Raw genomic sequence first — 13,235 nt, 5'->3', positions numbered from 1 at the left:
TCCCTCCTAACCCTTTACACTCGTAAAAGTCCCCACCACCCCCCCTCCAGGCCCAGTCTAACACCCTGTCCCCTCACTGGCCTTCCATCTCTCTCTCACTCCAACCCCGTCTTTCTCTGCGTCTCCTCCTCCACTGTCTTAATGAACCCCATCCCCCACCACCAATCTTCCTCCCTCTAAACCCTCATCATAAAGACCACCCCCCAGTCGCTATTTTTAACAACGATAACTTGTGTACATATAAATGTACACACAGCGCAGAGCCATAGTGTATTGAGAACACAAACTGTGGTTAAGTGGTAGCCTTATGTTATAGGGTACCACAATTCTCAGCCGGACAGATAGAACTCAACGAAGTTTCTGTAGTCGGCTGATACGCATGTAGTTTGCACCGCAGCCATATTTGTAGTTCTTGTAATTCCCCCTACTCGTTAACACAAGATATTTCCCAATTACATCTCAACATCTCCAAATGTACCACAAAAATATAACTATTATAAGTCCCAACTAGACGACCACGAGCTTTCCAAGTAACCGATCTACTGTTTTCCCCTCATCCAGCTCAAGAATCCCCTTAATTGTCTGCCCCACCAGACGAGACCAAATTTACCTTGCAACAATAGAATCACACAGCCCTGCAACATAAAGAGGAACACACCTAGGCTGTACCTTCAAACGCTCTCTACCACACACTACCTTACTTACATTGCTTAAAGGGGGAGACTAAACCCCTTCCTATTGTCAGTTAAATTGAAGTCTTATCTCATTGTCCTTCCTCCCCCTTGCCCCCTCCCACCCCTAACACCTGGTAATATGTTGGAACCAGATGTGAATTTGGTATATGTGTTTGTATATTTGAGGGTCTGGGTGCTGAAATACAAGAAGCCAGTCCCTAGTTGATATCGGCAAAGCACGCAAATATTTGTGTAGGTTGTAATCAATGTTTTTTAATTCACCAACATTAATAGGTTAAACGATCTATAAATGTCTTGTATTTGTACTAAATTTGTTTTCTTTTCTCGTCAGGCTTTTGCAACCCGAGCAGTAATGGATGCCCGTCATCCATCATTTTAATAGTTAACATTACTACAAATATTCTCTTTTCTAATCAGGGAGTGGCAACACAACGATCAGTTGCCCACGATCATCATTTTACTTCTGTGCATAAAATATTAATTCTCTTTTCTCTTTAGGAGGTGGCAACACAAGCATTATAGTTGCCAAACACTCATCTTTTTACTTCTCTGCATTGATCTTAATTCTTTCTCTCTCCAGGAAATGGCAGTATAAGAACGAATGCCAAACACGGACAGTAATTATTATTATTATTTTTTTTCAGGTTGCTGAGCGCTTCTGTCTATTCAACATGCGTTTTGTGTAGCAAGACAGGTAGAGAACCAGGCTGGTTCAAATAGACACGGGGTTCAACTGCTAGAATAATATGTCTAATTAATAAATGGTACACATGGTTTTAAACGGTGCCCAAGGAGGGAGTTAGCTCAACTGCGGTAGACACAATTACAATACGTTTTTTGCGAATATTAAAGGTACATGGGTTAAATTCTACAATAATCAGCTACTACAGACGAATAGACTGAATAACACTGCGTGAGGTGTTCAAGGGTCAACTATTGCTTCCATTGGAGCGATTGCAATAGATATAATATCATACCACCAATATGCATGCAATATCTTGTATTCAACAATTAGGAATGCCGGATTCCAGAACCGAAAGAAGTCCTACAAAAGGACACCAACCCAGGGGCCTGCATCAAACCAGATCCCTATACGACAGTTACACGGTGATCTTAAGATAGGAATAATTATCTAAACTCCGCATCATGAACGGTTAGCCTTTAAAGTTGTCCATAGCATGCATACCGCTCGTCCACAGAAGTCCGGGGATTAACCAGGCCTGGGAATTCTTATTAGAAGAGTTTTGGGATAACCTGCCTCATAGGAGAGCAGAAGAGTCCCCCCCAATAGAGGATCCTGAGGACAAGCGGTAGAAATGCATAGTTCAACAAACCTGACGAGGTCCAAAAATACCAAAATAAGAACGATTAAAATATATATTTCATTACAAACTATAAAAAACGTTACGGTAACAACAGAAATAACAGAAGTATGATGCCTAATATTGAAATGCAGATTTTTAATATTAAGATATTTTTAATAATGTTCAAATTTAAGTTTTGTATGTTTGTATTTTCCCATGTGGTCTTGTCACCCTGTTATTCTGCAGGGTCGTTCAAAATCCTTTGAGGTTAGTGGAAATCAGTTCTCACTCTGTTCCTTTGTTGTCCTGTGTTGGTTTGGGCCCGTTATCCTTGATCCCCAGAGAAGCGCAGAGACGCAAGTGATAAGGAACAGCCAACCCCATATTTATGACATCTTAAGGAATGATGACTTAGATGACCATATGGTTAACAAAGGCTTTTGGTTTATTGTGAGGCAGCTGTCCTCAGCAACACTTCTGAATGTGTGGGAACTCCTGGCCACTCAGCAGACCTCTCTGCGGACCCTTTAGAAAATGAAGGGCTCCACAGGAAAAAATCCCATCTGAGGTCTCAAATTGTTGAATAATATGCTTATTTTTAGGTCTGTTGATGCATGTTATGATGCATCTTCGTTCGTGCTTTTCTTACGAATGTGTATATAGAGATAAAAATAAAATGAAAATAAAAATAAGTAAAAATATAGAATGAAAACAAATGATGGATTCATATACCATGTGTAAATGTCCTCGTGTGTGCCAGAGCCACCAAAATAATGGAGGTTACTCGACTGTTACATACACGAGGGGATATTGAAAGCATACCACATATAAAACTAAGATAATTAGAAAATGGTTCATTATAATTAACTTTCAATAACTTTGCTTTATCCAATAACTTCTGAATTTTTATTTTAGGTTCAGGTTTTGTTTTGTTTTAGAATATCCCCCTATATTTAATGCCCAGATGTGCATATAGTGTAGGACAATCGCGTAGTATAATAAAGGTAGCTGTTGGAACCAGATACGGTTACAAAGAAGTGATATTGAACATACAAATTTTAACATTGTAATTTCCCTTTTTTTTTTTTTTTTTTTTTTTTCATCATTTTGGGTTTATAAGATAAGAAATGGGTTAGCAATACATCTGCTCGCCAGGGACAATATAGGCTCAATTTAGATTCAGAAGTAGTAGGTTAACCTTTCAAATGCCACTGCTACTGCTATAACGCTTTGATACAACGTCAGCGTCTCATAGTCTGATATTTATTTTTACTCTGATAAGTTACGGCGCATCTGACTCATGAAACATTTACGGTTTACTGCATTTAACTACAGCGTGGTCTCAAGACGGCTGCATAGACCCACAACTATCGACCTTTGGTTTTGTATGTACTGGTCTTCATATATCTTCATAATGGATTGGTTTAGGTACAGATGATTAAGGAAAGGAACTTCAACTTGGTTGCACTACACCGTTGTTAGGATTGGTTAATTCTAATGCGCATGGCTGAAGCAATGCGCAAGGAGGGATGTAGTGTGAATATTAAATCAAGGTTGAAGGTTGAAATCAGCTCAGAATAAGGAATGGGACACTCAAAACAAAAATTTAAAATCCGCACAAGCACTAAATAGATCAATTATAATACAAACATGTTTGAAACGCATACAATTTTCAGGTCCTATGTTTCCAGAAGCAAGGTGAGTACAGTGTATCACTCTGACACAGCTAACTTTGCACGTAATGCTTACGGTTAGATTCATGCTTACACTTACATTTCTAGGGTCCCATTAGCCACAAGGGAAAGCCGGACATTACTGAAGGCTGCAATAGATACTTTAGTCACAGAGGGCAGCATCACAGACCAGGCGAGGAAAACCGAGGATTACGTCACACCGGTTCCTCTCCAAGTCTTCCGGTCCTCTCTGAGTCCATAAAGAAGACCACCTGGCCACGAAAACATTAGAGCTCTCTCGGCAGCGATTAGACATACGTGGGTTTGTGGCTAGGATCAGCTAGGAGAAAACTCTCGCACGTGCTTAGAACACATCTTCAATCTCTCTTTACTTCAGAGCATCAGTTTACCATACCGAAAATACTTTATACAAATAAAGTCTCGTTAAAGCTATTCCTTTGGATTCGACCCCTCTTTCCAAGAAGAACATTGCAAAAGCATAAAAACTTTAATGCACAACATTGCGTTTGGTTCGTTGTAGCCTATCTCATACTGTGACAGTCATTACGTTCGTATTGATTTATCATCATTGTGGAAGCATCTAGGAAGTGAGGTCGTTCTGACATGTGGAAACACTTTATTCTGTTCAGCGGTACATGGCCGATCCACCGCTGGAAATATCCGAGGAGCCACTGGTGAACTAGATCAATCACAAAATGTGTACCCTCATCTCTTCATACTGGCACAACAATGTTTATGTACAACGGCCTCATCTGTTCCTTCTGAACAAGTGTTCTCGTGGATGTTGTGGAGAAATTGCAAGCAAAAAAAGAAACATGCTCAGTCCAAAAAGTGCTGAAAAAATAATGAGTATTCCCTGTCCCACATACCCCCTGGTTACACACCCAACTTCTGCCATATTTTCCCAGCACATTCTTATTTTCCCCAAGCACTCTCCCCAATAGCACAATACATAAATTCATTAATCATAATTTGTAAAAAAAATGATATCACAATCTTTGTATGTGTGTGTGTGCGTGTGTGTGTGTGTGTGTGTGCGTGCGTGCGTGCGTGCCTGTGTGCGTGCGTGTGTGCGTGTGTGTGTGCGTGTGTGTGTGTGTGTGTGTGATTTTGTGCGTGCGCACTCGATTTATATCACTGTCTTAAAGCCTCCTGGCCACTATCTAGCCAGGCTAATTTAGTTGCAGCCTTGGCACTTCACCAGGAGAGGTCACTGTTACTGAAGCTTCAAGTAATGAACCCATTTTCGAAACAATGTGCCTAAGTGGTTCAGTGCTTCACCGAAGCTTCATTTGCCCATCACTACAGTGATAACATGTACTAGCTAGGCAAAAAACTTCAAAAGAAAGCCTCCGTCTGAGCTATGGTTTTATTTATAATATTTTCTAGAAACAATCAAATAAGAAAAGACATTTCATGAACAATTATTATTATTTATTTATAAACACAAAATGTCATTTCTTCCACATCATGTTTGCGGTCATAAATCCAAATCCACTAGCCTACATTTTCTTAATTCCCATGGCTAGGGGTAGGGTTAAGTGGCTGGCAGCATTAACCAGCGGGGACATGGACCTATAAAGAAAGAGCGGGGCGCATCAGGGTGGATCCGGACCCACGCTTCCGTCTTCGCTGTGGGCGGGGACAGTGTGGCTCTTTTAGCGTTAGAACCTTTGTCTCAATGATCTGTTGCTGAAACAGTCTAAGTTCAGTCGTAAGTGTCCTACGAAAGATCGCATGGACTGAAGAAGGAACACGTAAGTGTCTAAATAGGAATTGTATTTCAAGTAAAAATCGTTTTTTTGCGAATAGGCGTAGCCTACTTCAAATATAGACATTGACACAGCGACAATATATGAACAACATAAGCTGCATGGTTGTGGTAAAGTAGCAGAACAGTGTTTCGCAATTGTTTTGGATTCCGCTTCGTGACCATCATGTTTATTGTGAAACAGACCCAAGACAAATGTACATAGCCCCCCCCAGATAATGAGCATGTCCACTCCTTCAACAGAGACATGAAGGTAAAATAAAGTCAAATAAACTGTTGTTTCAGGATTTCCTCACCTACCTCAACGATGTTTGCCACCGCTACAAAAAACTTTGTAGAGGAGGTAGATAAGGATGGCGTCCTTATTCCAGTGTCCAGTTTAAATGACTCCATTAAAATATTGTCATTGGTTATCAAGCGGAGGCGATACTGGTTCTGGCAGAAACCCAAATATCTTGCCACAGATTTTTGTTTCAATGACATCTTAAAGGGTGACCAGCCGATACTGCCAGGTAAACCTTATTCCACCATGTTCTCATTTGAAGTTTACATTTTGTTGTTGTTTTGCATATAACATCATGTTTGGATGTATGCTGTGCAATTTCCACAGTTCTCACAGAGACAGACTTTATCAAGTATAATGGAAGATTCAGTGACAACATGCAGGGTAATATAGAGGCTAATCTACACCCTGAAGCGCTGAATCTGAGCGTGGAGGGGAAAGATTCCTCAAAGCTCCGTTCGGCCTTTGGCAGTTTAAAGAAAGAAGAGCTCGATTTGCAGAAACTACTTCGAGATTCCAAAGACAGGTTAGAAGATGTCTCATAACCAACTTTTATTCTTTACCTATAATTATTGACAGGGATGTTTATTATGGAAGACCTCTTAACTTAATGCAAGACAAAAAAAGAATTGTCGAATCTATTCCGAATAAATCTTTATTTTCTCATCTTCCTCTGGTTAGGGTCCTGGACATGTCTCACAGTCTAATACAGCAGACTAAAGAGAAACGCAGGGAGGTGTTTGGGGTGGTGAAGGAGAGGATTGTGACGACCCAGCCCTCCTCAGTCATTGAGGAGGTCCAACAGACTGGAGCTCTAGGAGGACTGCTGAGCCTCTGTGGGCCCAAGGCCCTTAAGGTACTTGGGAATATGTAAGAGGCAAACGCTATAGCCGTATTCATTTGCAAAAGTCAATATGGCACTTTTGCTATTTGGCATTTGGTTTTAATAATTGGATTGCAAAAATATCTCATAAACAAATAATTATTATATTCTTCAGTATTTACAGCCCTGATATCTTTCGGCATATTGAAAGACAAAAAAGTTAACTTTTCATTTGATATCTAGGTGTCCTTTAAAGAGAACGCCAACTTAGCTAAAGACAGCAATGTGACCATGGAGTTACCCCCACATACAACCATCGCTTATGGGCTCAGTGAACTGGAAGTGAAGCCCAATGGACACTATGGTGAGCGACTCTGTTCCTTATATTAATACAGTCAGAGCACACACCAAAGCCTATTGCTCCATATTTTTATGTTGTATTTTAAAAGAGACTGCTATGATATTTCTGCTCCCCCCCCAGAGCTGTGTCTCATGTCGGGCACTCATGGGGGATTTGAGGTGGATGGATCTTCAGAGGAACAATTGGTTGGTGCCATTGATGGACACAAGAATACAGCTAACAGTAACTGGCTCAAACAAGGTAGGGAGAACAGCTGGGCTGTCTTTCTAGCCCCATTCCCCTCCAGCTCAGTCCTTTCTGCTCCATTCACATACTATATGTGTGTAGGCTATAGCGCTGGATGCTGCCTGCATTGACCTGTTGCAAAATATTTAAAATATGATGTTTACATGTAGTTAAGTCATAACCTTTGTCCTTGCTGCCTTATGATCACATGAATGTGTACTTTGATCTGTACTGTGTACCAGCTATCTGGGCTATTACATCCTACTTTATTGCTGATTCACGTGTTGCCACAATATAATTATTGGTGTTCATAAATGTGCATCCTCATTCGTTCAAAGCACAAAAATGTAGTAATTTAAAGTAGCTGTTTATAAGGCCTCAGAAAACAACTTGTTGAGAAGGAAAGTGGTAGCAATACTAGGCCATGTAACTGATTTGAAATCAAGGTTTATAACATAAGCTTCAGGGTTTTTTTCCACTGTTTTTTTTAATTCAAGATGGAGTGAGTTCGACGCATTTTCTGTGTACATGATTCCTTTGAGGTTGTGCTTTCTATTAATGTTGATCGGCAGAACTGGACAAGTTGGGCAGTCACTTCCAACTGCTGTCAGGTCTCAAGGCCTCTACCAGATCCTCACTGTTCCAGTACGTCTGCTCAGTCCTGAAGGAGAGAGGGGCGGTCAGTCTACTGGAGAGTGTGGTAAGATCTCCGAAGTCCCCCCAACACTAATCATTTATATTTTTCATTTCAATAATTTCCTAATAATCTATTTTCGATGTCTGTATTTGTGCTCTCATTGTCTCTTAGCTCAACCAGATACGACATGGTGAGCGGCCCCCTCTGGACAGTGGTCAGGCCGACTCTCAGACACAGACTGTCCAGGCCTTACTTGAGGTCTTGGTGCTATCTGGTGAGGAGAAGAGTGTGGAGACAGAGGACTTCAGCTGCACTCTGCTTGCTCTGCACCTCGTTATCAGCGCCTTAGATGGTAAATCAAGTTTATTTATGATGAATAAAGTTTAATCTAATCTAATGTCAGTGAAAACTGCTGCAGTATCTCTTAACTCACAGGACGAGAATGTTCCCGCTAACTCCCTCTGCTTTATGTGAGACTAACCGCCGGCTCCGCCACTTTAATAAAAGATAAGCGAGAGCCATTTTCAAATTAATTATGTCTCTAAACAGTGTATCCAAAGCGTAATGTGGCCAAACGACTGCAGACATTGTACTTTCATGTCAAAATAGTTCCTAAAGGACAAAAGCTTTCTTGAACCCTAGATTTGGATAACAGCGCTGTCCGCTGGAGCGGGACCCCGGCCTGATCTCCAAACAGACTTCACAAAGAGCTGATGTGTTGCGCCAAAACACGTTCTTGCATATGAAGCCTTTATTAATCTATGAAAAATTATAGATAATTAATCTATCTAAATGTATTCCTTGAATTAAATGTTGTATTGCTAATTGATGGACCCAAGTGGGAGTGTATACAAATGAAACGGCAGGGGACCAAGCCTTGACCCCTGAGGTAATATGTATGGAATGGAATAGGAACATTGAAAGATCTTCCATTGAGATAACGAGAACGCCAGTTAAAGCTGCAATGCATAAAGCCCCTCCCACGCTGGGACTCTTAAGTGCTTCATCTTCACTATGTACCAGCTGAGGTTACTGTGTCCCTGTCAGTATTCTCACACTTGGTGGTGGGCCACTGTTGCAGAAATGAGCGATGACTGCCGTGCTGTCCTGGGGTCCTGCTGTACCCCCCAAGTGTTGAAGTCCCTGGACCTGCTGGTATGTATTCCATCAACATTGTATAATACAATATATCGTTCTGCCATTTTGTGGACATTCTTATCCAAAGCATTTCTAAAATACCATGAGCGCATACATTATTCACATGGTGGCCCATGGTGGCAACTCATACAGTGTTAATAAAGCTCTACCAGTTGAACCCCTGACCTGTACAGTGTTAATAAAGCTCTACCAGTTGAGCCCCTGACCCGTACAGTGTTAATAAAGCTCTACCAGTTGAACCCCTGTTGATAAAGTACAGTGTTAATATAGCTCTACCAGTTGAACCCCGGACCCGTACAGTGTTAATAAAGCTCTACCAGTTGAGCCCCTGACCCGTACAGTGTTAATAAAGCTCTACAAGTTGAACCCCTGTTCATAACATACAGTGTTAATAAGGCTCTACCAGTTGAACCCCTGACCAGTACAGTGTTAATAAAGCTCTACCAGTTGAGCCCCTGTTAATAAAGTACAGTGTTAAAGGTGCCATGACATGCTATTTTATGGATGCTTTAATATAGGTATTAGTGGGCCACTAACACAGTATTCAAAGACGTTCCCGAAATTCAGCCGTGGTGCAGAATTACAGCAACTCCGAGCCAGTCGCACATTTAGCTTCCCCCAAATGCGCTGTTTTGGTGTCTGTAGTTATAATCCAAATGAGGAGGAGCGAGGCGGGTCAAGGAGGAGGGTGGGGTTGTGGCCCTGAGCAGCTTGCAGCCATGGTATCATGCGCTCCGTTTACAGTGGTTGTGTCGCAATGGCGAGGCGCACACAGCCTTTAGCCGTGTTCTGTAAATATTCTAGAACACACGGGAGTCCTGGAGCTCTATATCTAAATAATATCATATAGCCTACATAGATATCTATATAGTATAATATATATTATCACGGCCAAAAGCTGTTTGAGCTGATATTATGAATCTCAAACGACCGCGTTGGGTTCTCCGACGTTCCTGGTTCTTCCACTTCCACATCAATGTGAAGTAGACTGAACCGCGACAAGGAGGAGAAAGGGATCATTGCCGGGCAGCGCTTAGGCACCTCCGCCTCCTGCAGCGCCGAGGCGGTGGTCCCTCGGCAGCGGGAAGCGGGGCTCAAGAGGGAGACATTCGCCGCCAACAATCCCTTTCTCCTCCATGTCGTGGTTCATGTTCTTTAGGGAGTCAAAGCCAAAGTTCCTTTGCCCCAATTCATTCTCAACCATGGCTGAGATAACCCCCACTACGAGTCTCGTTGTAGAAATACCAGAGACGAGAGTCTGACGTGTTATGCGCCATAACACCAAAAGCAGAACGGTTATCCAAATAACAAGGAAGTGTACAACACTTGCGTTACAGTCCTGGAGCTCTCTATCTAAATAATATCATCTAATACATAGATATCTATATCATATAATACGTATTATCACAGCCAAAAGCTGTGTGCGCCTCCAGACGATATTATGAATCACAAACGACTTTGTCGGGTTCTGCGACGTCTCTGGTTCTTCTACTTTCACATCAATCTGAAGGCACGCTGCCTGCTGCCGACTGCCGGGCGGTGGTGCTTCGCGGCGCTGGTGCCTCGCGGCATGTCGCAGTTCATATACTTCAGGGAGTCTAAACCAAAGTTCCTTTCCCCCAATTCCTTCTCAACCATGGCTGAGATAACCCCCACTACAGTCTTGTTGTGGAAATAAAGAGACGTCAAAGAACCGACAAGAAACACTTGCGTTACAGTGTGTGTATTCACTCACACACACACATGTGGCGCTCGCACGGTCGTGTCTCATTGGCGGGCCAAGTCTCTGGGCGGGCCAGGCAGAGTAAGGGGAGGAGCTTACTGCAGTGTGACGACATAGGAAACCACTTTCCAAATCAGCGCGCTTGAGCCTCCGTTTTTTTCAAAGGCGAGCAGAACACCTAGTTCTCGTTTTACACCGAACGCAAGTTTTAGCCACTTGGGGACCATAGGCAGGCTAGGGGAACTTGTATTTATGTTAGAAAACCTCATAAAGTGAGATTTTCATGCCATGGCACCTTTTTAATAAAGCTCTACCAGTTGAGCCCCTGTTGATTAAGTACAGTGTTAATAAAGCTCTACCAGTTGAACCCCGGACCCGTACAGTGTTAATAAGGCTCTACCATTTGAACCCCCTTACCCGTACAGTGTTAATAAAGCCCTACCAGTTGAACCCCTGTTCATAAAGTACAGTGTTAATAAAGCTCTACCAGTTGAACCCCTGTTGATAAAGTACACTGTTATTAAGTCTCTACCAGTTGAACCCCTGACCCGTACAGTTTTAATAAAGCTCTACCAGTTGATAAAGTACACTGTACCAATTAAACTAGACGGGACCATTGATTGCAGCAAAGCTTGTCTTAAACCATTTCAGAGTACATTTCAAATCTCAGACGATTCCTTTCCACTCACGCGTTTCAGGTGCAGTGTGTCACCGAGGCTGGTGAGATGTCTCTGAGCAGTGGGGACCTGGCTCCCCTTACTGGGGACACCTACCAGAGAACAGAGCTGCTGTTTGCCTCCTGCGGGGTGTCGCTGAAGAGGGATGGAGAGCTGCTGCGGACAGAGGTCATCTGCCAGCAGACAGACCCTACTCTTATACTGTGTATTGTTGTGAAAGGCCTCGCTGCAATATCTCACAGTGTTCAATGCCACTTGTAATCATTTTAGTTACATGTATTTTGTTGATTTTTACAATGGTGGATGTCAATGTTTTCTATGCAAAACATGTTGCCCTGTTCAATCTCATTGAAATGTTTAATCATTCTACAGCCCTAACAGCCCTAAATCTGGGTAAGAACGATGTTGTTTGGTGTCACCTGGCCCACATTATGCAACGTCAACTAATTTATAAAGGCCAAGAATCAAGAGGGGAGATTTTTTAATAAAATTTGTTTCCGCCTCTAACTTGTGTGGACTTAGGGAAACATCGACCTACCGATAAGGCACAGACTTGAAAAAGTATTTTTTAATAATCTCCCGGTGCGCTAACTAGGTTGTTGATGCTTTGTTTTATGTGTTGGGACTCTAATCATGCTAGTGCAGAGATTTGGTGCTATTTTGAGCAATATTAGTGGTTAGAAAATGCAGATTTGGAAGCGTTCACTCTGCCCCTAGCCAATAACATGGAAGCAATTTGGGCAGTTACATTGCTCAGAACAACTTTGGGCAAGCTCTATACTCGATTATCAACAACGTTTTTTTGTGGGTCAAATGGTGAAAAAGACCCTGGGTTAAATTTTCGCCGGAATTACACTTTTGAAGAAAAGTGAAACAGACTGCTCACCCTCACACTGGTCTGCCATTAGACTTTCACTAAACAAGTTGTTAGTTAACTAGTCAGGTCGAATTCACACCCCCAGTGGCTACCAGTCTTCAGCACCAAATCCTGCTGGCATCGACATTCTGCTCAATATTAATGCACCAATTTGTACCTATTCTGCATCAATTTATCAATTGGTTCAAGCTAATGTCGCAGCCAATTCCACCACCAATCATTTGTTCATACACAAAAGAAACTGCAGAGATTGGTTTCTTAGAGATTTTCTTGATTTAGAAACAAACTAAACACAAACCCTGAACCCCTAACAGGGGAACCACTGCAGTGAACCCCTAAGAGGGGGCCACTGCAGTGTTAAAGCAGGGAGACATCCTTGAGGCTCAGCTGCAGTCGACCACTCCTGTCGACCATCTCAGGATGTAGCTCATGGTATTACTGCGTCTGAGTCAAGACTCTCAGTTCCCCTCAAGGGCGATGAGCACGGTACAAACATAATAACTAAGGTCTTAGTTATTATCTGAGTGCACCCTAAGGGTGCACTCACACTAGGCCATCTGGCCGTGGCCGTTGGCCGTTTTCACACCTAACAGTGCTCAAATGGCCCCATTGTTCTCTGGCCTGCACTCACACTAGGCCATCTGGCCGTGGCCGTTGGGCGTCGCAACTGTGGCCTGGCCACGGTAGGCTCTTGTACATACGTCATCACGTCGTTAGTTACACGTCATCACCAAGTGTCCGCTGCATGGACCATAATAAAGTCTGCCGCCAGTCAGAGTTCTAACAACAATGTACAACAACACACAGAACTGAAAAGGGAAAAAGGGATATTTTTTATCATGGAATAAAACAAACTCATGGTAAGCTGTTTCTATGCTTCTTTATGTATGGACAGTCTTCTGTGCTCGATGCCCATATATCTGTCTCAGCCTTGGTTGAGCAGCTATAGTTTTTTTGTTCCTGTTGCCATGGTAATGATGGCTTTTGACTAGGTAGTGGGGTCAACT

General features: G+C 42.5%; 1 protein-coding gene across 1 annotated transcript; it reads left to right on the top strand.

The window, feature by feature from the left end:
• Window positions 1-5,289: 5,289 nt before the first annotated feature.
• On the top strand, window positions 5,290-11,858 carry gsdmeb (gasdermin Eb). Its single transcript, XM_030370757.1, has 10 exons — window positions 5,290-5,450; window positions 5,750-5,976; window positions 6,075-6,273; window positions 6,429-6,603; window positions 6,814-6,934; window positions 7,052-7,171; window positions 7,729-7,856; window positions 7,965-8,145; window positions 8,875-8,948; window positions 11,373-11,858. Exons 2-10 carry the CDS (start codon window positions 5,772-5,774, stop codon window positions 11,610-11,612), a joined length of 1,443 nt encoding a protein of 480 aa, XP_030226617.1. The 5' UTR covers window positions 5,290-5,450; window positions 5,750-5,771; the 3' UTR covers window positions 11,613-11,858.
• The last annotated feature ends 1,377 nt before the right edge of the window (window positions 11,859-13,235 follow it).

Source organism: Gadus morhua, chromosome 11, assembly GCF_902167405.1.
Source record: "Gadus morhua chromosome 11, gadMor3.0, whole genome shotgun sequence".
Lineage (NCBI taxonomy): Eukaryota > Metazoa > Chordata > Actinopteri > Gadiformes > Gadidae > Gadus > Gadus morhua.
Note: the sequence above shows the minus strand (reverse complement) of the source record. Positions and strands in the feature narration are given on the sequence as shown.